Source organism: Lemur catta, chromosome 16, assembly GCF_020740605.2.
Source record: "Lemur catta isolate mLemCat1 chromosome 16, mLemCat1.pri, whole genome shotgun sequence".
Lineage (NCBI taxonomy): Eukaryota > Metazoa > Chordata > Mammalia > Primates > Lemuridae > Lemur > Lemur catta.
Genome location: NC_059143.1, coordinates 3,370,910 through 3,396,132, shown reverse-complemented (window position 1 = coordinate 3,396,132; position 25,223 = coordinate 3,370,910). Strand labels below are relative to the sequence as shown.

Sequence of the window (25,223 nt, the reverse complement as noted above, 5' to 3'; positions counted from 1 at the left end):
TTTAAAAAAAATTAATGGCGTTTTAAACAACTTTGATTTACAGACGGTGGGAAAAAGACCTTTGCCCTCGTCCCTGAAATGCCCACAAAACCATCCGGAGAGAAACAGGGACACAATGTTCAGAGACGAGGCGGCGCCTGCAGCCCCAGCCCCGGCAGGCGGGCCGGCGGGGGTGCAGGCAGGGCGGACGCTCCGACCCGGGCCCGGATGCCCCCGTGCGGTGTCCTCAGGAGAAGCTGACCACCGCTCTAGAGAAAAGATATTTGGGGGCCGCCCAGGACCCTCACAGTGAGCCCAGCAGGCGGGGCCCCCACGGGGACGCAGCTCCTGTCCAGGTCAGTGTGAGCGGCCCAGCGAGGGACGCGGAGGCACCAAGGGGCAGAGGCGCTTCCCTTCCGGTTTCCTTCTGCAGAGAGGGCAGGCGGCACAGGCACACGCTGAGGCAGCGACATGCCTGCCCAGGGGCCTGAGGGGAAGGCAGCCCTGGCCGGTGGGGAGGGTCATCTGAAAGGAGAGAAGGGACTGAGAAGACCCCAAGAGCTGGTAGAAAGCAGCCGGGAGCCCCTGCCCAGGACAACAGGCGGGGGCACGAGGACAACCCACCTAGCAACGGCCCCGCGGCTGGACAGGGCAGGCTCTGCGGCCTCACCGGGCTGGGGGGCCCCATCCTGGAGTCACCACGGGCGCCCCCAGGGAGGCTGTGACCTCACCGGCCAGTCCAGCAGACTCCTCCTCTCCCAGACGGCCGGCCACCACCGCAACGCTCGCTTCCCTCTTCTCTTCGCACACCCTTTCTTTTTTCTTTGCCTTTTATTTTCTTCCTTTTTCTTTCTTTTCTTTCTCCTTCTTTCTTCTTTCGTCCTATTTTGATTTTTTTGGTGAGGTATCTGATTAAAGATGGAGGCAGTTTAGCTCTGGTGCATGAGGAAGCAGAACCTGAGGGGCCCATAACTGACTTCAGGTGACAGCGTCACACACCAGCAACACACACGTGCACACACGCACACACACACACACACACACACACACACACACACACGACGCCAGGCGGGCAAGCTCTACGTGCGCTCAACCCAGGGTGAGGCCAGGAGGGAGAGGCGCCGTGGCAGACCATGACCTTGGGGTCAAGGTGAAAGTCTCTAGCAAAGCTCAGCTTTAGTGACTTGGGCAAAATCAGCAAGAAGTTCTTAAAGACGCCTCGAGCCACACAGCGTGCTGCCCGAGGGGCCTGCGTGAGCACAGGTGCTGAGGACAGACGGACAGGCGGCCCCACCATGGGGAGCTGGCCCGGGCGGACAGCACAGCAGCTGGACAGGGACCAGGAGCTCCTGGCAGAGGTGGGGGCCCTGAGCAAAGGGAAGCAGGACTCGCGCCCCCGTCCTACAGGTGAGGCATGGAGATGTGTGCCCGCCCACCCAGTGTCAGGTGCATGTGTGGCGGTCCAGCCACTGGTGGCTGAGGAAGCCACGGAATGTTTAGGAAGCTCAAGGAAATGCCAGAAGCGGCTTTTGCCACTAAAAGGAAGTGACCAGTGGTGGCCACGTGGCTGAGCACTGGCTTGTAGCAAGTGAAGAGATGGGCACAAAATGTTCTTCATAGGAACATGTGCGCATTTTGCCAAAATGAAAAATTCCCCCCATCAGCGCAGCCTTTGACACACTCTGGACCAGCTGGGGAACTAACCATGGGCAGGTGACAAGGAATGTGTAAGCCACTGAGTCCTGAGGGCAGCTTGCCAGAGATGCTCACTGCCTCCATCAGACAGCAGGTGACCACAGGTCGGGGTTCCCCTGGAAATAGACCCTGCCAGGAAGCAGGAAACGAGGCGGAAGGAGGACGGCCCCAGTGACTCGGCCTCACCACGGAAAGCATGAGGAGCACAGGGCAGGAGACTGACGTGCAGCTGCGTCTCGCAAGCGTCCTCTCGCGCTGGCACGCCACCCACGCCACGCACACCACGCACACGGGTAACAAAAGCTGAAAGTCCTATACCAGGATAATGAGTGCTGTAGTTACCACTGCTCATCGCAAGGCGCTGGTGCGGCCCTCGTTAGCTCACGGCGCTTTCAGAATTCTCAATTATCCACTCAATAGCAGCCCAGCCCTGCAAGACACAGATGTCAGCGTAGGGTGGCATTCCGCCGCCCACTGCAGACAGCACACTGCGAGCCTGTGGCTGAAGCTGCACAGGGGAGGGAGCGCTGCAGCTGCGACCGAAACGCAGCGGGCCCTGTCTCGGCAACCTTTCCCCCAGCAGCAGGTCCTCAAGCTCAGAAGTGAAGCGGTGCGTGGACAGTGCCTGCTCCAGTTCCTCCAGCACGGGCACCCCTCTCGGCATAACGCAGCACATCCTCACCCAGGGGAGGCTGCAAGTGCCTCCCTAACCTTCCCAAACTCCAACGCCGAGGCCACCAGACAGAGGCCAGGAAGGCCTAAGATGACTCCCCCATCCCCTGCACCTGCCTCGGGCTGCTGGCTGTGTCCAGTCATAACAAGAGAACATCTCCCCAGCTCGCTGGGGGGGTGGGGGGGGCACTGATTCCTTCCTAAGCCCTCGACACAACAACGCCTAGTAAAGTGAATATGGGAAAGCCAATTTGGCCTCACTGAGTTTACCCTGATTTTCTTCTCAAAAAAGTAGTCTACGATGGTTTTGGCCTCACTGAGTATTCCCTTCCTCCTATAATATATTCTTTCTTTCAGTAAACATTTAGGGCTCCTGCCCAAGCCAAGTTCTGGAAACACAAGATGAGTACAATTCTGTCTCCACCCATGGGGGCTCCACTACACACAAGCTCTGCCTGTTAGGGCTTTGCCCTACCTCCCCTGAAGCCTAAGATACTGCCTGTGTCTCTCAGATCTGCACTCTTCTACAAAATCGGGTAGAACGGCTCTTCTATTCATGACTGGACTAAATGCAGCCATACATAGTTTTCCACTCAGTGAGGGACTTAGGCATGGAAGGGCACTGGGAGGGGAAGTACAGCCTCAGGCATCACCCCATTGATCTCGAAAATGAAGACTCACTTCTAGACTCAAAAAGAAGTGGGGCAGAGTCAGGGAGGAGGATTGACAAGGGGAGGAGGACACATGCCTGTGAAGTGAGCCAAGGTGAAAGCAAAGGCCCTGCTCTGGTGAGTGACATCACCTTGAATTTAAGGAACATCATCCTTCTAAACATCCAAGCTCTTTCCATCAACTCTGCTGGAGGGGAAGGCAGCCTGGACTTCTTGAACAATCTGCCTCCACCCCAGTGACCCAGGCACAAAGGGAGAGCACCTGACAGCCTCCTGGGATCCACCCTTTCTCCTCTCACCTCCCCAAAGCTTACTCCCAGATCCTGCCAGAGGGGAGAAGCACAGACGGCAGCTGAGAAGCCCTGCAGCTGGTGAGGTTCAGCCAAAGCCATTTAATGCCTATTAAATATGAAAGTACTAAAAGTCCCGAATAGCCTGCCTGACAGTGTTAACCCATATTATCTTTCTGATGTTTGCTTTGGTAAATGAGCCAATGATATTTGGGCTCTTCGAAGTGGTAGTTGCTGGGTTTACATTCCAGGTTTACCTCACACTTTCCCTACTAAAAAGAGTAACCCCGTGGCTCCCTTGGCTTCCACAGACATGATTCCCGAGATCAGGCCAGCCTTTCCTTGCCACTGGTTTTGAATGTAACTGTGGGAAACACTGTGGCATTATGAGCTCAGCACAGATGGAGAATCCCAACACTCAGCAGGACATATGGGACTAAAAATACCACCCTCCTAATCTGGCACTTAACTAGAGCACATACAGGGCCCCTGGGACTGAGGCAAGTACCTTCTTTGCATTGGATGATATCGTGTTGGCCATTAAACTTTCCAAATAGCTGCCAAGGCTAATCCCTTTTACGGTGATGATAGCTTCTTGTGTGAGCACAGTCCTGCAGAAGAGCAAGAAGTAAAGGGGCTAACGAGTGCCAAGGGAGGGGGACTCTGCCCCACCCTCACCCGTGGCATGCAATGTGTCAATCCCAGGATGAGATGACTCACATTTCTGGGTTCTCTGGATGAGGTGTGTACACCAACCTCTCATTAACTGACACCAAATTTGTGAGTGTGATCTTTAAAAAAAGAAACAATGGTTCTTTTTAGGTTGTGTTTCTTCCCAAACCATCTGCCCATACTCTTCCATCCCCAAATTCATGCTTATTGGAGCCAGAACAGAAGAAACTTTCAGGCATGGGAGGTATTACCACATTAAGTCCTAGGGAAACCACGGCTTAGCTGCTCCTTCTGGCAATTGTCATCTGCCCTGTCTTTATACCCCACCCCATACCTGAGCAGAGCTCTGGCCTTCAAAGTACCTTCAAACTGTCCAATCCATCAACAGTTGTAGAAAAGGACAAAACAGTCCTCGGTGTTCAGGTAGGTAAGCTGACCCTGGCAGACCCTGGAGCACTGTCTTCTGGGACTAGATGGGACAGAACCCTGAATCTACACAAAGTCTGTAAAGGTAGAGGTTTTGTCTCCTCCTGTACCACTTCCTGTAACCAGATGAACTTCCCATTTACATTTATATTTACTATTCAAACGTACTTAAAAACTGGAGCTCTAGAACAACACTGTCCAACAGAATTTTCTGTGACAATAGCAATGTCCTATATCTGCGCTGTCTGATGTGGTGGACACAAACACACACAGCTAATGAACACCTGAAACGTGGCTCCTGTGACTGAAGAATGGAATTTTTATTTTATTTAGTTCTAATTAAATTTAAATAGCCACATGTGGCTGGTGGCTGCCACACTGGACAATGGAGCTCTAAAATTATACCACTGTTAACCCAATCTACCCTGTTCTCAAAGAGCCAGTTCCAATAAAAGACCATTTTTTAAAAACTTTAAGAAGTCAAAAGCAAGCTAGCCTTTCAGCAGTGATAAACACTTATGTCTTGCTCATGTAATAATCTCTCCCCGAAAGCCTCCCTGGCCTGACAGTCCCGATGAAAGTCATTAGCAGGGAATCTCCTTCCTCCTGTTGAGCACAGAGTTAGCAAAAGAGTCTCGCAATGTACAGTTATTATGTTATATAGAAACAGTTAACAATATCTATTAACAATTATACTCTGATTAGCTGTTGTAATCTTATGTGCAATATTTTTTATGCTAATCACTGTTAATGAAGGGAAATGAGGTTTATAAAATAAAATCTTACGAGGTTTGTTCTTTTTTTATGCAAGAAACGTGATAACTGGAAAAGGTAAATAACATCCCCAAAGTCATCCAGAGATCGTTGCACACACCTGTCTTGCTCCAAACCCTGCTTCTTTTCCACTAGACCTCACTGCAGCATCAACTGTCCCTTTTTGCTGGCAACTGAGCATTCTGAAAGGATCGGTAGAATTTCACAAGTAAAGAAGGACTTTCCAGGCAGAGAGAACAGAATCCCTAAATTGTAAGGAATGGCAAAAGGGGACTGGCCAGTGGGGACCCTGACACGCTCCTATGACTTCATGCAGCAGGACTGCCTGGAACAAGGGGCCCAAGTGGAACAGGGGCCATTGGCAAAGGTCCAGTTGGTATGCATGAGGTCCAGTCGGAACCTCATCTCAGCACACATGGACTCGCTCCAATTCCTTCTCTGAAAGGTGTTCCCAGATGGGGAGAGGGCGGAGCCACAGCACAGAGGCAACATAGAGGCTGTTCCCATATCTCCTTGCAAGTTCCAATATGCTCCTGAGATGCCTTTTGGGTTGGGATGAGTAACCTCAAGGCCCAGGTGGCTCTGTCTTGTCCAACACTGGGCTGCACAGAAGATGCTGAGAGGATGGGGGACTTCCCTGGTGCTACTCAGCACTGTCCCCGCTCTGGACCCTGCCTGCCCCTGGGCCCAGGTCACCCCCTCCCTCACCACAGCAACCCCCCGCCCCCACATCCTCAGCTTCAACCTAGATACTCCCCAGCCTACCTTGCAAGGTGCCCCGTAGAAACTCATACTCAGGATGTCCAAAACCAGACTTCCTCTCTCTTCTCAGACCTGAGCCCCATGACAGCCCCAAAGTCCCACCTGGTGCCCAAACCAGATGGCAGAGTCACACCTTAACCGACCTTCCCATTCCCTTACTCCCCACATCCTGCCCTGGCAGCCTCCTGCCACCTCTCACCTGGACTACTGCCACCTGGACTGCTGGTCTCCCTGGCTTAGGTCCCAACATCCCCCTGCCCTTGCTCCACAAAGCTGCCAGGGTGACCTTCCCAGCACACAACCCGAAGACATCACCTTCCTGCAACAAACTCTCAACGGCTCCCTATTACTGCACGAAAGACTTCCAGCTCCTCTGCCTGCCGTGGTCTTGTCCCTGACCTTCTGGCCTCATTGCTCCCACACCATCTCCCCTCGCAGTCTCCAACGCCATCTGTGCACGCCTCTCTGCCTGGAGAACCTCTGCCAGCCTTTAGGTCCCCACCTCCCTGTCGGTGCCTCTATGAAGCTCTCACGAGGCCGCTTCAGGGGCTCCTGCCCTCCAGGTTGCTTGTATGTCCACCCCTGGGACCAGAAGGCCGGCAAAGGCAGGACCATCTCTTAAGTTAAAAGATCCTGCACTCCCTCCCCCGAGCACAATGCTGGGCACCTGGCAAGCACCTGATACCATCAGGGGACCAATAAATGAGCCATGATTCAAACCAGCACCGTGGCGCACAGGATAGAGGTGCGCCCATCCGTGAGAAAGGAGAGCTCTGAGATGGGCACTGTGGGACGAGTCTGCCCACCACAGCCCATTTCCACATTTGCTGAAAATAACTAATATTTCATGGAGCAAACCATTGTCCTAACCCATGCATTTTCCCCAACACCTTCTCTGAATTTGCACAAGGGGTTCTTGGGGGACTGGTCACCTTCTGTTGCTTGATCTGCCTGCTGGTTGGGAGGTGTGCTCACTTTGTGACAATTCATCATGTGCATTTTTCTATACATTTATTGTACTTGAATAAAGACAAATAAAATACTGCTAAATAAATTCAGCCTTTCTGTTAAAAATAAGCAATCATTTAGACCAAAGGTGGGCTGGAAATAAAATTAAATGAAGGCATTATGCACCATCACCAACAAATATTAAGCACCTTTCTCATTTTAGACCATTGCTTACATTGGTGGAACTAAGTTCCATTTTCTTTTCCACTGGATCCACAACAGAATGTTCTTGGATGTATGTCAAAGTCCTACTGGTTCCCAAAATCTAAAAAACAAAGCAAAATTAGCATAGTTATGTGTCAAAAATTCCATTTCGTATCATGAAACACCGAACATCTCGTTTACTAATTAATTCGCGTACTCTGCACATGCTATGGCCGGGGCCAGCCGGACACAAGAGACAGAGCCCTGTCTTTGTGGCGTCCGTCCCAGCGGCCGGACAGCGGGCAAATAGGCCCGGCGATAAAAGCCCAGACCAAAAACAAGCCAGGTGAGGCTGGGGGGTCCGGGAGCACCACTCTGGATGGGAGGGGCCGCCCGGAGTTCGGGGTGAGCGTCCCGCCGGGCCTGCGGCTCTACCTGGAGGGGACGTCAGGGGTGGCCTGGGCAGGGACCAGCGTCCTCGCATCTGCGTCTTCTGCGCCCTCCCCGGTGGCCCTGGGGAAGCTGCGCGAGCCGAGTCGCGTCCCCGCAGCTCCTGCGCAGCCCCGGCCCGCCCCCCGGCGTGGGGCGGCTGGGACCCGCCCCTCGGGGTGACCGCAGAAGGGACGGGTCTGGGCGGGCGCGGGGCGGGGCGCTCACCGCCGTCACGAGCGCGGGCAGCCCCCACTCGGTGCTGAGCAGGCGCAGGCTGTGCAGCCGCCCGCGGCCGTCCACGCGGCGCTCCAGCACGTCCACGCCCACCACGCTCGGGTTCATCGGGTTCGGGTACTTCCGCATGGCCGCCTGCGCCACCGCGTCCCACGGGTGGCTGGGGAGACACAAGCGCCGCGCGCGGGGTGTTGCGGTGTCCACCGGCGCGCCGTCCCCGCGCCGCCACGTCCCGCCGGGCAAGGCGTCCTCCGCTCCCACTCGGGCCCTTCCTCTCCCGGCCCCGCCGCCTCCGGCCCGGCCTCTCGCCCCGTGCAGGAGGCAGAACCCTTTCGTGCGGGGCTTCCGGGCAGTGGCTGTTCTATCCCCGCAGCATGTCCCCACCGCCATGCTGTCCTCGAGGAATGAACAGTGGGGAGCCTGCAGGGAACAAAGGCTGGACCGCCACTTCCAGCGGGGCTCCCGGTCCTACTTGGCCACCTCCACCTGGCAGCTCGACAATACCTTAACAGAACAACACACCCGCCTCCGAAAGCACGCATTCTCCCCCGAACCCCCTCCAGCCTGGAACCACGCTGAGGCCCCAGAACAGTGATGGCCTGAGTGTGGCCAGCGCCAGGCCCACCTGTGACACAGGCTCCCAACCCTGAAAGTCCCTTGAGGACGCCACCCTCCATCCCTGGCCCAGAGCTCTTGTGCTGAGGGGAACCAACACCTTTCCATGTTTTTCTTCCCACCGTCAAAGGTCCCGAGCGGCCCACTGCTTTCCCGGGCTGCATGTGTGCATGTGACAGGAGCTAAGTGAGAGGCCACCACAGGTGTCCAGCAGGGACCTGCCCCAGACTGCTGAGGAGTTGCTAACAAGTCAGCTTGTCATCCTAATTGTCCTAATCTGTGCGTCCTTCAGGATGTATTCACCAGCAAACCTCTGAGCCTCTTGCAAAGATAAACATATCTCGATAATACCATCATTTCTTCAGATGTGCCATACAGGTTTGCAAAGCACGTGTAGACACAGCCCAGATGCAAGGCACACACACACACACACACACACACACACACACACGTATACATGTACTTCTTACAAAAATAAACTGGGATATATGGGTTTATCATCCACTTTTTATAACTGATGATGAACATTTTCCTACATCATGAAGATTATTTTCAAAAATATGATTATAAATAGCTGTATAATAGGTCATCCTGTGAATATTTATAACCAGTCCCCTATGGTAGGTTATTTAAATTGCTTCCAATTTTGCAATCTAAATTAAGACAGTAGTGAACATTTGTGTACATTAGTCTTTCAACATATTTAATTTTTCCTTAAGATAAATTTCTAGGCTGGGCAGGGTGGCTCACACCTGTAATCCCAGCACTTTGGGAGGCCGAGGCGAGAGGATCCCTTGAGGCCAGGAGTTCTAGACCAGTCTGGGCAACATAGCCAGACCCCATGTCTCAAAAGAAAAATTAGCCCAGCATGATGACATGTGCTTATAGTCCCAGGTACTTGGGAAGCTGAGGCAGGAGGATCACTTGAACCCAGGATTCAAGGCTGCAGTGAGCTATGATCACACCACTGCACTCCAGCCTGGGCGACAGAGTAAGAGCCTGTCCCTTAAAAAAAAAAAATTTAGAAATGAAATTACTAAATCAAATACCAAAGATTATGAACATACTGAAGTTTTTTGTTCCGTATTTGATGTCATTTTTTAATATAATTGAGTGACCCTTAATTTAGTTTTTCTTCATAAAACTCTTGTCCTAGGTGAAAAAGTTAGCTAAGGGCCCAGATGAGAACTAACTGCCTGTCTCAGCCCCCTACCCTATGTTCTTTCCATGACGTTCGGTGGCCTCTAAATTGTCAGGGCCTGGTCTAGAATCCCCACCTAACAAAGAAATGCTTAGGTTCAGTTTTTCAAACCATACAATCTCGCCACTAAGCCAGCTCACCCTCGGGCTTTAACATACGGGGCGAAGCAGCAGAGGCGTGGTCCTGCTACGGTCACCGCGCAGCATGTGGGCAGGCCCGGCCCTCTCCTCTCTCTAGGGGTTAGGGGAGGAACTGTCAGGGACCTGTCCATCCCAGATCTAGGTAAGGAAGGAGAAGCTTGAGGAAAAGAAAAGCCGAAAGGGTCTGAAGCCTTTTCAGTTAAGTTCCTTAGACTTGTTCCCACAGAAACCATTACTTTAGGCAGAATAGGCAATACCTTCTAAAATTAAGCTTAAAAGCATCTAAATGTTGACAGACACTTAAATTAAGTTTATCTCAAATAATATTTCTTTTATATAAAATCTTGCATCTTTCTGGTTGATGATTTAAACTAAATACAACCTGCTTAAAATATGCACATAATAAGTAATTCCACTAATTATAGCAGGATGACCACACAACATAGACATCAACAGAACAACAGAGGAAAAGGACAAATGTCATAAGAACATCTTTAAAACGACAAGGTCTTAACTCATGGTAAAATTAAAAAAAGAAAAGAAGGTAAAATGACCAGGTCTAAGCACAGCAAATCAATGGCACACACCTGGGTTAAAGAAAATAGTCTGACACCCATCCCACTGGCAAAAATCAAAAAATCTGAGAATATCAAATATTGGAAAGAGTCTGGGAAGTAGGAAGATGCGAAGTGCTGGCGGACACACAAACTGGCGCGGGCACTTGGGAGAGCAGTTTGCCTGCAGAAGTTGAAAATGGACATCCCCCACCAGCCAGGATTCTCAGCTGCCCGGTTTAGGTGTGCCAGGAATTTGTTGAAGTGAATTTTCAGAAGGAGCGGAGAATTGCCTACCCACGAGCAAGTGGCCCTCAGCCAGGCAGCTGAGAGCCTCTGGTGGAGTCTGAATCCTGTCCCCAGAGAGCGGGAGGCCTCTGCAGCCACCCACCTCCGGGGAGTGCCCCGCACACACCTGCAGTGGGAGGGTGCATTCTGGTGCCCACGCTGCCAGGGTGTTGGGAAGACGAAGCAGGAGGAAATTATGTGAGGTCTGCGATTTGCCTAAAGTAACCCAGCGGAGGGAGCAGCGGATGCGGGGGGCACAGAGGAAACCGACTGGGACTGGCAGCCGGGGAACTGCTGACCTCCGTTTCTGTATTCTAGTCTCTCCACGTTTGCATACTTCTGAAATGTCCATAGTAAAAAGTCTTTTTAAAAAGATGTAGGCAGCTACAAACAGATAAAGAGCAAGCTACTCCCCACCACCTAGCAACTTTAGGCTTCTTAGTGCGTGGGCCACATACCCTGGCGGCTCCAGGGTGCTTTCAGGAGGTATGTGAGGCCAAAACTGTCACGGTGCTTCTGAGACATGACTGGCCTTTTTCGCAGCATTGACATTTGCTCTGATGCTGCAAAAGCAGTGGAGGGAAAGTGCTGGTGTCCTCCCAGCACAAGGGCAGGCTCCAAACTGCACGCAGGGTCATCACCACTGAGCGCTGGGGAAGCAATGCCAGTTTCTCTTAAGAACTGATGAAATGGTAAAGTAATTAATTTTATTACAGCTGGACCCTTGAGTGCTCTTCTCTTTGATATTCTGTGCCTGGGAACAGGAAGTGCAAGAGAAGTGATGCTGCTGCTGAGGACCAAGTACCGGCTGCCTTGGGGCACCATCCCCCTCTTGTACTTGAAAGAACAAGGAACAGACAAACTTTGCTAATGAAGACTTGGGGATCTGGCAGACATTTTCTCAAAAATTAACAAAGTGAGTCTGTCCATTCAAGGAAAACAACTGATAGCATATGCTGCCAAAGAGAAAACTTTAGCTTTCAAATGAAAACTGTAATTTTAGAAAACTTGTACCTGCCACCAAGAGCTTGACGATTGCCCCAGACTGTAAACTCCGTGGAGGTACACATTCCAAAGGACACTACATCACACATGGGGGAAAGACATTCAAGTGCATGACAGGCCAGTGAGTTTTAATGGAAGAGCTTGTTACTGTGCTCACTATGGTTTCAGACTTTATATTGCAACTAACTTTTAAGAAGTTAACACTTGTTTTGTCATAGTAGCAAAACAATGGTCTCAATTACTTTAAAAGACTATGAAAATACTAACTCTTACCTTTTCCAACTACCTATCTGTGTGAGGCTGGGGTTTATCCATACACTTCAGCCAGAACAATATATTGCAAAACAAGGAATGCAGAAGCAGACAGGAATATCAAGCCATCCGCGCTCAAGCCAGACAGTATGGACATTGGCAAAAACGAAAAACAATGTCAGTGTATTATTGTTAATTTCAATCAATTAATATTTTTAAATTTCTCCATTTTAATTTCTAATATGGCAAATATTAATAGATATAACCCACATAAACAAAAACTGTTTGGGGGTCCCCAATATTTTCCAAGAGTGTAAGAAGGTCTTGAGGCTAGAGAGCTTGAGATCTGCAGCTTTAGTGGGCCCTCGATTAAGTGGACCAGAAACATACACCAGGCGGTCACTGCAGTAAGATCTGTAAGAAGGGGAAAATTTAATGCCCTTCATAAGAGAAAGGACAAATGGTGGCATATTCATATAGCTATTATAATCAATCTGGATAATCTGGATCTATGTCTATTTATGTAGATATCTACACTCATAAATCTTATCATGGATGGATCTCAAAAACATACTGTTGAGGGGAAAGAAAAACTGCGAAAAGATCTGTACGAGATGCCAATGATTTCTATTTCAGAAAAACAAATACTATTACATGAGATACGAACACACGCACATACAGAAATGCAGCCTGTGACACAGACCTGCAGAAGAACACCCGCGAAACATCCCCTCGGCTGCCTGTGGGGAAAGTGCGCGCTGCGGCTCTTCCCTGTCACGTTCCATTTCCCTTCCCTCCTCTTGGCTGGGACACAAGCCTGCTTCTGACATTGTCTCCCCAAAGCCCTTACTGCCCTGCGATGGACACAGCCAGAACTTTCCTGGCAGCTGCGGGAATCAAAGGCGTGGACAGCCTCAAATCCTGCTGGAAATCTCCTTGTGACGGACTCTATTATTGAAGATTTTGTTTCTTTGAAAAATATATTAAAGAATGACCAGTGTTACAGATCACTGACCCAAGCGAAGACGGCATTTCGGTCAGGAGGGCACTTTTAAGCAGTTCGCGCGTTTCCACGCTGCCGTGGAGGCCGTTCCCCGCCTGCGGCGCACCCAGGCCCGAGACGCCGAGCGCCCTCTTCCCGCTTAGCTTCCGCCGCACGTTACGGCCACCCCAGCGGGGACCGAGCGGGCTCCGCAGGCCTCCCCGCTGCCCAGGCCCGCGCCCCGGCCCCGGCCCCGCCGCCCCGCACCCCACGCGGGGCCGCCCCACGCTCGGCCCCCGCCCGCGCGGCGCCTGAGCGGAGGGCGCGGGGCCCGTCTCCGGGATGCCGAGGCCGCCCCGGGGGTCCCGCCTTTCCCCGGCCGCCCCCGCCGGTGCGGACCCCACCGCAGCCCGCAGCCCGACCTCACCCGAACACGTGCTGGGAGCTCCAGATCCTCATCGCGGCCGCCCGGGCCGGGCTCCGCGCCGGCGGCCGACGCTCCGGGATGCTCGGCGGCGGGGGCGGGGCGCTCCTGGGCCCCGCCCACGCGCACGTGACCCCGGCCGGCTGCGGCGGCTAAAAATAGGGACGCGGATGCGGGATGCGGCGCCCAGCGGACCTGGCCGCTGCGGGGCGGAGCGGGGGAGCAGCTGCGGCTGCCCGGGCCGCGCTAATTCTCCCCAAGCCCTTTGCCACCACCCAGTTTCCACTGTTGGGGACTGTGGTGAAAAGCAAATCTGCCGCCCCCAAAGAAACCGCCCCGCTGGCAACAGCAGAGAAAGAAGACGGTTTGGTGTTAATCGGCGTTAAAGCGGAATCCGGCGCGCCGCAGAGACTGCGGGGACCCGCGGAGACCGCAGCATTCGCAGCCAGCCGCGGGGGCCCGGCCGGCGCCGCTGTCGGAGCGCAGCCACATGCCCTGTCTGCGCAGGGCGCGGGGAAAGCAGAGGCCCTTAGTGTTTGCAAACTGCCTTTACCCACAAAGAAAAATACACTTCGCGTATCTTACGACGCGAGGCAGGTTCGCAGCTTGACGCCAGGTGCTCGGGGGCGCTGGGCGCCCGCCGCCCGGAGACGGCACGTGCGTGCTGCCTTCCCGACCCGAGCGCTCCGGGGAGACGCTCCCAAGTCCTTGCGGAAAAAACACTGCTGAGTTGTAAAACGGAAAAAAGCGTATTTAACTTTTAAAAACATTTAAGTATATCTCAAAACGACAGAGAAACAATTTGCGATTACAAGTTTTCTAAAGCAAATTCGGTAAGAAAAGGACAGTGCCTCTCCCTTTTTGCACCAGGGAAAAATCAATTTTTTTCTTTTTAGATTTGTATTTTCTTTTTAGATTTGTTCGAGTGCGAAGAAGCGAGTTGCTTGTGCCGAGAACAAGACGACCCATGCAGGATGAGAAGGCGCGAGGGCAGGGCCCTTGCTGGCTCTGTGAGCCCCAGCCCGGCACCGGCCAGAAGGCCCTGGAGGAGCCTGGCTGCACCGGCCACCACGCGGACCTTCGCCTCCCAAGAACCGCCCACAGTGCGTGCCGCTCTCTGTTACACAGGAGCAAATGAGTCCAAGGAGGTTTCGAAGCTCTCTCTTCCCCTGATCCCAGGCCGAGGCGAGAACCAGGAGTACAAGGTCCCCCTTCCTGTTGTGCTGCAGTGATTCGCAGTTGTGACTGGCCCGTGGTTGGACGCTTCTTGTGTGCCCAGCACTGAGCTAGGTCCTGTATTTATTGTAAAGACAGAGCTGACACTTGTTCCAGGTCACACGACGAGGAGTTAGCTGGCCCCGAATCCACGGCCACCTCTGTCTGCCTCCAAAGCCTGGTCTTGCCGTTTATTATGCCCTGAGAGCAGGAACAGCTCCAACAGTGGAATACTCCTGCATCCGGCCCTGGCTTCCTGCTGTACGAAGCGGATAATACTCTCTATCCTACTGGTCTACGGTGAGGATTAAATGAGATCAACGTAGGGACATCACTGTTTACTGATATCTTTAGAACATCCGTTCCTCTTGTCACTGGCTCAGACAGGCCGGAGAACTATATTAAGAGGAGAAGACACTGCAACCACCCTCGTCCGTGGACTCTGGAATTATTTATGAGACAGATACTGGCCTCCAGACCTGGAGGGTTAATGCCGGTGTGATCATAATCATAGCATCTAGCCAGCACTGACTGAGCACTTGCTGGGGACCAGGCACTGCTGTGCTGTGGGTGACTCATTTAGCACGCACACGACCCTACAGGTGGACGCTGTGACCATCATCCCTGTTTACTGGCGAGGGGCTGGGCACAGAAGTCAAGGGGCTTGTCCAGGAGCACATGCCGGGAAGTGACGGAGCTGCAGCTGGACACCAGGCATCCGGCTGGAAGGCCAGAGCGCTCACAGCGTCCCAGATTTGGCTCCGCCTACTCGATTGCTCAAATTTGAAGAGCTTTTTAATAGACCATGATAAACATTCCTCACTTTGCCTAGAGGCGGAAGGCTGTACATTGGCTTGCTAAAATATATCACAGAGTCACGATTTTAGCAGATCCCACATTTAAGACAGATCTGATTTCTAACAGTTCTTTCACTGGTTTAAAATTATGTTGTTCATACAGTTAGCCATTTCGTCATAGTTTTTTTTTTTTATTTTTTTTTATGTACAATGTCAAATATACACAAATCCAGACTTAGATACGGACAAAATCTATTCAATATTTATTTATGGCAATAGGGAGAATGCTCCAGTTGCAGGATCTGCAAGCATCTCAAAATCAAACAGACAAGGCTTTTCTTTCCTGGATAGGAGTGAGCCGGGAGAGCAGAAACTTTGTTGGGAAGGAGAAACTGATGTCTGGGTGAGCAGGTGGCAAAATCAGGTGTTCCCACAGGAAATACTTCTCCTGTGATTGGCCAGTTCTCAAAATGAGCTGTCAAGAGGGAATGTTCTGCAACTGCTCAGACTTCATGCAAGCCAAAGCTTTAGGCGTGTGTGGGGAGGACAGAAGCCTGATGACCTTTGGTCAGGTCAAGGCCGTCACAAGGCAGTGGGTAAGTGATCGGCAGTTGTGAACACTTGCTCAGACACAAACCAGTTTGCTATGGATCCACCGCAGGACAGACTCAGAGTGGAGACCCTCTCAGTCTACTGATACCCAGTCAACACAGCTCCATTAGGATTCGGTGTCCTGATGTCAGCAGTTACTCCCTGTCTCTCCAGGAGGGAGGAGATCCTCACACACTGTGGTCAGAAATGGAAGGTCCAGTGACCTTATGACATGTCTATCACTTGATGCAGCAGAAACTGTGAGACACCTAGACTTCATTTGAATTTAGAATAGAATTGGATGGTGTCTGAAACTAATGGGATTCACTAGGGCATCTTTTGGTGCTTCCATGGTAATAACTGTTGGGAAAATAAATTATAGCATCCATGCCCATGATCTGTTAAGGGCATGGTAACCAGGGCCTCAGACCCCTCCAATATAAAAATACCCTAGAGGGCAAACAAACTAAACAAACAGACATTCTGGCAAAGGGTAAAAGAAAATCTAGAATGGATGATAGTGGAAGGGGATGATGACTATATATGTGGCCTTGGGACCAGTTGCAGCAACAGGGACTGTAGCTTGCTGCTTACTGCTATAGGTCACTGTTTCGGATATTTGTTTTCTATTTCAGAAATATGGCTAACGGCTCCATTGAAGAATAAGAACCAGGACAGGGTGGACTTAAGGTGCTGGGCCAGTGAATCCGATTACTGTAACAGGTGGATTGAAGAATGCACTGCTGGTGCCCCCCCCCATATAGCCTGGGCATTCACCTTGACAGACAATCTGCAGGTATTCACTACAACACCTGCAAACTCTTCCAGAGGATGATTTTCTGGCTGTAGGAGTACACTTACTCATGCACAAATAAAGTGAGAAGTTCTGGAGAATGAATGTTCCCAGAAGCAATCCTCAATCAATCATGGGTAGAGAATTGGTAAATTGGACCACAGTAAAATTAAAACCTTTTTCTCTGTGATATTCCTTTTTTTAAAGCCCATCTCAAAAGATTACATATTGTATGATTCCATTTCCATAATAGTTTAGAAATGAAAGCATTCTAAAATTGAAGGACAGAATAGAAATTTCATTGGGGGCAAATTCTGAGGTGGTGAAGTGGGTGCAACTATAAAAAGGACACAGGAGGGGCCTTTGCAGTGTTAGAACTGTCCAGCATCCTGACCGTGGTGGTCGTACATGAACCTAAACGTGATAAAATCATAAACAGGTACAAACACAATTGCAGCCGCGCCCCCCCGCCACACACAAGAGTACAAGTGAAACTGGGAAAAGAATTTTTGTACTGTGTTATTGTCAATATCTTGATTGTGATAGTAAACTATAGTTTTTCAAAATGCCATTAGAGGTGGAAATGGGCGAAATGTGTACGGATATCTATTTCTTACAACTGCGTGTGAATCCACATTTCATTAAAGATTTTAAATGCAGTAAGTAGATAAAATAGAACACATAAGTAATTCCCATTATTTTACTATAAATTCTACTAGTGAGATTACTACTTCAACCTTGTAACATCAAATTGCACTTTTTCCTAAATAGCAAACTCCACATAAGCTGGAGGCTTATTTTTCAGCCTGTCTTTTCATGTCCCTAAGATCATCTGGGCTCCCTAACTCTCAATAATAGGATGATGTCCTACATTTGATCCTTTCCAAACCCATAACATTCCCAAAACCAAAGGCACCAGTGTTTTTAAAGTTTTGTCATCCCTGGGATATGTGTGTCTGTGGCCAGGTGTGGATTTTACAGGATAATTCTTGGCCGTTTTTGTTTATGTCTCTACCTATAGATTGTAAGCCAGGAACTTAACCAAAGCATGTGCCCAATAAATGTGTATTGAATTGAATTTTGGTTTTTAAAAAGCACTGTCCTTTCCGATCTGCGTTTCCAGTGAGTAGGTATTGAGCAGGAGGCAGAAGAGGCTGTGCTGCGTGGTGAGAACTGGAAGACGTCGTGGGCGACGCGACTCTTTCCACTCCAGGTCTGGACGGGGCGGGGCTGCTGCCATGCAGAAAACTGAGACCCAAACTAGGTAGCACCTTGGCACAGAGACACACTATGTGGTCGTGGAGCTGGGGCGGGGTGGAGATGGGGATGAGGTGGGGACCGACTTCAGTCTCATCACTCTCTGCCTCCCCCTCCACCGTCACACCCTCAGATCTGCTGCTGGAGTCCAAGTGGCCGTCCCAGCCCGGCTCAGGCGTGGTCACTCTGTGCAGCTTCCCTGTGCGACTGCACACTCTCCTGGACACCCCTCACAGACTCACCCAACGTACTGCCATCATCTCTGCCTCTCCTGCCAGGCTAAAAATACCTTTTGAGATCAAGACCTTCGTTGTTCCTCTTGGTATTTGCAGAGTCGGAAACAGTAGGCACGCAGTGAGTAAATAAAGGAAAGTCACACCCTGCAGTCCTGCACCAACAGCCACACCTCTGCGGCAGTGGCAGTCAGCCCTGCCCGCCTCGTCTCTCCTCACTCTGCACCACCGAGTGTGGTCCAGGAGCAGCTGCGTCACCGGGCAGTTTGCTGGAGAGGTGGCAGGCCCCAGCTCAGACCCATGACACAGCATCTCAGGTGGGGCCAGGGGTCCGTGGTCTAACCTGCGCTCCAGGGGATGCTGGTGCTGAAGGAGCCCCGCTGTCCCAGGCGCACCAGCCCTTCCGCGCATCTGGGCGGTGGTGCTTCCCCGCACACACCTGGCCTTGCCGCCCTGTTCCCTCCAGCCGGAGCGCCCTCCTCTGTGCCGGCCCTGGAGGTGTCTCCCGGTGGCGGCCAGGGCAGCAGGGCAGCAGGCGCAGGGCCCAGGAGCAGCCGGGAGCTCAGGGTCATCCCTAAGGCAGGACTCGGCAAGTGGAGGGAGCTGAGGCTGGGGGAGGCGAGAGCCAAAGCATGAAGGGCTTTGCCGTTCACGACGGAGCCTCGATGGATCTCAGTTTGCAGTTTCTGAGGCCAACCCGTTCACAAGCCAGATCCAGGAGGCAGGCTCGGCCGGCCCTGGGAGGCCAAAGCCATGGCAATGAAGATGACCCAAGCGAGGAAGGGGCTCCTTTCCGGGGGGCCTCCTGACCTCTCCCCCAGCTCAGGATCAGACGTGGCCCCTGCATGCTATGGCGCCTTCCTCTGCCGTAGCACCTGCGTCCCCTTCCATAGTGGCAGCTACTTATTTTTAGTTAATGGGACCACGGTGTGGCCTGGGCATGGAGACTGTGCAAAGCTCCCAGGTGACTCCAGAGTGCAGCGAAGGCTGCAGCAAGGAGCAGGCAGACAGGCGAGGCGGAGGCCGGGCGGGACACCTGGGGAAGCAGGGATGAGACCTGCCCAAAACCAAGGAGTCAGCATCCGCTGGGTTCAGAGGGAAGGAAAAGGACCCCTCTTCCCTCCTGTCACCATCACCTGCACTTCTCCATCACCCTCCCTTTTGGGGGCCTGGCAGCTTGGATCCCTGCTTCCCTCCCTCCACCCCCCGTCTCCTGCCTTAACTCTGGGCAATCCAAGGCCTGTAATCCCCGGACCTTCCTAACTTTGGTTCCTCATCTCTGCCTCACTCACCCTCCCACGCCCGGCCAAGTCTGCTGCGTATTGTGCTCATCTCAAACCCCAGTATCCCACTGTGGGGACGTTGTTGAGGCACCCACCTCGCGCTCAGCCAGCGCCTCAGGGAGGCCCCTCCCCCTTGCTGCAGGGCGGGGCCTGAGATCGGGGGTCCAAGGAGCTCAGGAGCCGCAGTTGACCCAGTGCTGGCTGACGAGATGCCAGGGGGTCTCAGAGACGCGGCCGGGGGAAAGTTCCTTGAGGCAAAGAGCAAGTCATAAGAGACCTTCTCTTCCATTGTTTCACCTGGGGGATGGGTGTGGCCACCTTGCTACCAGCAGGGGGACAAGGCCAACGCCAAGAATGGAAGTATAACAGAATGGTCCTTAAAACCGAGCCACTTCTGTCTTCGTCGATTCGGGCTACCATAACAAAATGCCACAGACTGGGCAGCTTAAATAGCAGAAATTTATTTCTTGCTGTTCTGGAGGCTGAAAAGTCCAAGATCAAGGCTCTGGCAGATGTGGTGTCTGGTGCTGGCCGGCTTCCCGGCTCACCCGTGGCGCCTCCTCGCTGCTCCTCACATGGCAGAAGCGGGGAGGGAGCCCTGGGGAGCCTCTTACATGAGGGCACTAATCCCGTTGGCCAGGGCTCCCCGCTCCTGACCCGATCACCTCCCATGTGTCCTCCTAATGCCATCATGCTGGGTGTTAGGCTTCAATATGAGTGTGGGGGGCATACAAGCATTCAGTCTATATCCACTCAGCCCACCAGAAACCTTAGCCAGGGCTTTGCAGTCCAGTCATAGTGAGTGTCCCCCCCATGCCACCTCCCTCAGGTGGCACCTGCTCTTCCACCTCGTGGCCATGTCTAGTCCCCAACACTCTGTTCCCTCCTGTTCCCAGCCCCCCTCCCCCATCCACCTGCCCCTCCCGGACTCATCAGGTCACCTGAGCTGCTCCTGCACAGCTCCCCCGCTCTCCCCCCGCGCTGCAGCGGCCATCCCTGGCTCTAGCCCACACGGCTCTGTGCCACTGGAGAAGAACATGCTCCCACAGATGTCGCACGGCAGTTACAGGCGTCCCATTTCCCCCAGGTTCTGTATGGCTGACCACTTGTCCTTGGCCAGCATCCTCCCAGCCACCCGCTGACGTCAGTCTCCACCACCGTCTTCCCGCCTCCCCGTCCGCTCCTGGTCCTCTTGCTCTGGGCTCAGACATGCTGCTTGCTACATGGAGAAAACTAGGGCAAGCGGTGTGATCCCTGTTGACTTGGGGCCCTTTGGTTATGGATCGTAGAGCCATGTGTCGGTGGGTGCTGGGTAAGGGCCCAGGGTCAACGCTGGATCACCACTCGGGCACCGTCTGACCTTGAGCAAGTCGTTTAACTTCTCTAAGCCACTGTGGTCTCTCCACCTGCCAATGGTTGAATGGCCCGCAAACGGTTGTGAGCACCGGCCCGGGGCAGACACACAATAAACATCCCGTCTGTGGGAGCTGTTACCACATCTGGGTCCAGGCCGTGCTCCCTCCCACTCTCCAGTCTCAGCTGAGCCCCTGTGGTCCCCTCTCTCCCAGGAACCTGCTTGCTTGTCTTCTCTCCTGTCATTTTGGTTTCTCCCACCCACTGGTCATTCTGCCTCACATCTCTCTCCCTTGTTTATAAATATGGCCAAGTCTTTTGACATAAAAAAAAAAAAGAACAAAGAGCTCCCCCTTGACCCTGCCCCTGTCTGTGGGTCCTTGAAGGAGTCTCAGGATTTAGCTGCTTCACCCACTTGGCCCTGCCCATCCCAAACAGAACTTGGGGTTTGTGGAAACCAGAGGAATGATCCCCAGTCACCCACTACTTAAATAGAAAAGGATTTATCATTTTAAACTAAATGTTACATGGAATGATGCTCTTGCCTTATGCGCACCCTCTCGCAGAGTCAGATCTGGCCCAGGGTGTCTGGGCAGGCTCCCGGGTAGCAGCACGGTGCACACGCCTGGACAGCAGCCAAGAGAGAACCTGGCGGGCAGGTGTGCGGGTGGCCAGGGGACCCACGCCCAGCCATCCCCTTTGTTGTTGTTTCAGTGCTGTGGTTTCTGTAGAACTGGAAGATGCCATTCACAAGGGCGACTGGCCATGTGTTGCTTGGTTAGACCACACACGGGATGCAGTTGTTTCTCCAGTGGCCGGGATGGTGGAGTCGGCCACTGACTCAGCCTCACGCAGCACGGAAATCTGGACCAGGTCTTGTCACTAGCAGGTGTGGGAGCTAGGAGTGAAGACACCCAAGGAATGCACAGTTTTGGAGCAAAATTCCTCCTTAACCATCTCTTGTTGAAATGCCTCTTCATTTCTTTGGCTTGAGAACCATGGTCATTTGCCTGGTTGCAAAAACCCACTGTCACAAGGCGAAGGATGGACTAGACAGGCCACGCTAGCAGTGTGTGTGGTCAGCGCCAAGCCCGTGTGGAGAAGCACCGGCAGCCTGTCTTCCACTTCTCATCTAAACCTTTCTGAACAGTCCACACTTGCTTGTTCGTTTTATTTTGCTTTGTTCTGACTGCTTATTTGTCCCACAGTGTGCTCTAATGGGCTCCTGAAACTCCTTGCATTAAATCGAGGCCACCGGTAACCACCAAAGTTTCCAATCCAATGTGCTGTTTAGCCCCTGTCTTTCTAGGCTGCTCTGCTGCACTTGAACTGTTGCGCACTCTCTCCCTGAAGCTTCGATGACCCTTCATTTCTCTGTCCGCTTTGCAGATTTCCCTCCCCCTCATTCTCCTTCTGTCCCCACTGCACACCCTTTCTCTGAGCAAAGTCCTTGAGTTTCATGGTCTCCACAGATTCCCAAGCCAACGTCTGTCTACCCCAAGCTCCAGACCCACACATCCAGCTACCACCAAGCTGTTCCCTGGGCACCAACTCAACCTTGGCAGGTCCCAATCATCTTCCTTCTTACACAAATTCTGTTCCAGCACTCGCTGTCCACAGTAGTGGTATCATCCTGGCACCCCGAGCTGGAGAACTGGGAATAACCCCTCACCCCTCACAGCCGGTCACTCAGCAAGTCCTCTGCAAGCTACCTCTTACACGTTGTTTTAATCCATTCCTTTGTATACATTCCTTAAGAGGAAACAGGGTTTAGTCGTTTGAAGGCAAATGTTTGAAAAAGAACAAAGCTGGGTCCCAGTCCTGGCTCCCTTTCTGCGAACGGCTTAATCACTTGAAACTCCAGTATCATCATCTATGAAATGGGAATACTGGCAGTACCTGCCCTAGGGGACAGGTGAGAATTAAATGTGTAGAGCCCTTGGCACAGTGACGGGCAGGCAGTGAAGGACGCGTGTCAGTGTTCCTAGGCTGCCACTGTGACTCTGGGCACTGTCTGCAAGGCCGGCACGGCCTCCACTGGCCTCCGCCGCAGCCCTCAGACGGTGCCAGCCCCAAGCAGACGGATGGCATGCCTCGTCCTTCAGGACTCCCCCTACTGGCATGCCCGCTCGCTTTCCAGGTGGCTCTCTGGGTGCTCCTTGCTCCTCCCCACCCCTACCATGGTGCTCAGCGCATTGCTTTGTAATTACTGCACTTGTTTATGTTTCTGTCACTCCCACTAGATTAATGCTTAGTAAGGAAGCACATTTCTAGGCTCCCCCGCTTACCTTCTAGGCTTTTCTGGGGTGAGACCCAGAAATGATACCTTTTAGTGCACAGAAGGGGCAATGATAATGCTCCCCTGGTGCGGGAGGAGCACCGTAGGCTCTCTGAATGCCTGGAGGACCCGCCTGAGTCTCATCCATCCTGTGCACCCAGGATCCAACCCGGCCACAGGCAAACAGCAGGCGTTTGAAAATTGCTTGTTCAGTGAGTCAAGGATGACTCCAAGGAAGTCATAAACTGGGAGTGGCTGTCCACTGGGTGGCGGGGCTCCACCTCGTGTGATCCCTGGCACAGCCATCCAGGCTGGGTGTTTGCAGCCGTGTTCTGGGAAGCCTGTGACCCTAGTGACCACTTGGGGGGTCAGCTGGGACGCTTTTCAACCACTCGTCTTACTCTTTGTCTTTGTTCACATTCTATACATTGAGATTCCATGTCAAAATTTCATTTTTATAAAAGACTTTGCTGCTGAAAACACATAAATGAGTTTGAAAACTGCTGTACCAGATGGTTTTTTAAGTTGGAGAGAAAAATCAATCTCCCAGCAGGTAAGAAGTTTTGAAGAACTTTTGGAGCTGCTGCATTCCCATTTGCCATGGTATTTGCTTCGTCCATTCCCCTAGGACTGCAGTGAAAACCAGGCTCTGATGTTTGGTGGTCCTCAAACACAGTGAGGGTGCAGATCTTATCTACAGAGACTCTGTCAGGGCAGGCGCCAGACGGCTGCGATTCGGAGCACCCTACTGCCAGCACTTAGGTGTCCTAAGAACCTATTTCTAGAATGTTACTGGAGTCCAAGGACATGTTCTCTAACTAAATCCACAACTACCTGGAGCCTCAAAGGGTCAAGATCTACTAGCATATTCTAAAACAGAGTATATCAATACGACCTTTTGCTTTCTATGATATATGTTTCCTCTTCCCAACCCCTACATGGAATTCCTGAAGTAAGTCTCTCCAATCACATGTTAAATTTTGCTCCTAATTTCTGCTTCCGGGCACTTTAATTCTGTCCAATGTAGCTTACATAGCTATTCGCTAGAAACCAACAAACCTTCTCCTTCCCAGCGTGCAAGTCCCTTTCCTATGATGCCATCTGGCAATTTTATTTTATTTTATTTTTGCAAGAAGACATAATTGGGAGAAATCTAGGAACTTTATGATTTGAGTACGCTACTACAGCCAACACTTTCAGAAAAATATTTGGTCACTATCAAGGAAAGTGGTGATAAGAAATATTCTAAATGTTTTACAATTGTCATTCATGAGACTTGCATTGTTAGCACCCTGGTATCGATGTCATAATTCATTGTTTTATTCATTACCATCTAGAGATATTAAGTGGACTTTTTATCCTTTTAGATTCCTCTACCCGAAGTACATTACCAGGAACAGCAGCGTAAATCATTACCACCACTGAAAAATACCGAATCGGCTTTACTTTACAGAAAACAAGGCATCAGGGTTGTCCAGCTGCGCTGTGAACATAAGGTTCCTTTGAACTAAGTGGTGCGCGGTTTTCCTAACTATTTTTAGGCCTCTCCTGACCCCTAGTGGGGAAACATGCAGCACAACTCTGCAAGAGCTGTCCCAAGGCCCTAGTCCCCAAACACGTGTGAATTATTTTTAAAAAATAATGTTTACCAAGCAGCCTCTCTGCTAGTTACTCATCCCCTGAATGGGCAATAGCACGTGCGCGCGCGCGCGCGCGCGCGCGCGCGCGTGTGTGTGTGTGTATATATATATATATATATATATACATATATATATATATATATATATCAATAAAAATGTCCATTGCAGAATCTGAAATAAAAATAAATTGGAAGCAGTCTAAATGGTTAGAAAACTGTGAAACCTTTGCTAGAGAATATAATGAAGTCAATTAAAGAATGGGGTGGAATTATCTGTTATTAACATTCAAATATATATGTTAAGCAAAAAATCAAGATGCATAAAGTACAATTTAATTCATGTAAAAGTAAGTTTATTATGCTTGCAAATACATGTAAAATGTGTGGACAGAGAGAAAAAACTACCTAGAGGGTTATCTTTAAGATGTGAGAATAAGAAATTGAGAGACTTTTACTTTACATTTTGTAACTGTACAATATTCTATACTGGTAAACATAAATTTTATCATGAATTGGTTTTTTTAGAGATGGGGGTCTAGCTATGTTGCCCAGGCTAAAGTGCAG

At 51.6% G+C, this 25,223-nt stretch overlaps 1 protein-coding gene across 2 annotated transcripts; it reads right to left on the bottom strand.

Annotated features, from left to right (window-relative positions):
- Positions 1-847: 847 nt before the first annotated feature.
- On the bottom strand, positions 848-13,307 carry PRELID3A (PRELI domain containing 3A). Of its 2 annotated transcripts, none has more exons than XM_045527802.1 (7): positions 13,224-13,307; positions 7,751-7,919; positions 7,125-7,214; positions 4,028-4,098; positions 3,816-3,918; positions 2,017-2,104; positions 848-887 (listed from the first exon to the last, which is right to left on the bottom strand). In XM_045527802.1, the coding sequence occupies exons 1-6, from the start codon at positions 13,253-13,255 to the stop codon at positions 2,051-2,053; spliced, it is 519 nt and encodes a 172-aa protein (XP_045383758.1). In that variant the 5' UTR covers positions 13,256-13,307; the 3' UTR covers positions 848-887; positions 2,017-2,050. The 2 variants fall into 2 exon arrangements, 1 of the variants encoding a protein (XP_045383758.1); XR_006729281.1 differs by having other exon boundaries at positions 855-887; positions 1,993-2,104.
- Between the last annotated feature and the right edge of the window lie 11,916 nt (positions 13,308-25,223).

What these genes read in the sequence shown, in the direction of transcription:
- PRELID3A (XM_045527802.1), bottom strand. Translation starts at nt 13,255, where the DNA reads ATGAGGATCTGGAGCTCCCAGCACGTGTTCGG. An exon ending in TGCCCGCGCTCGTGACGGCG is followed by an intron (nt 7,215 to 7,750) that starts GTGAGCGCCCCG and finishes TTTGTTTTTTAG; the next exon opens with ATTTTGGGAACCAGTAGGAC. An exon ending in CATCCAGAGAACCCAGAAAT is followed by an intron (nt 3,919 to 4,027) that starts GTGAGTCATCTC and finishes GCTCTTCTGCAG; the next exon opens with GACTGTGCTCACACAAGAAG.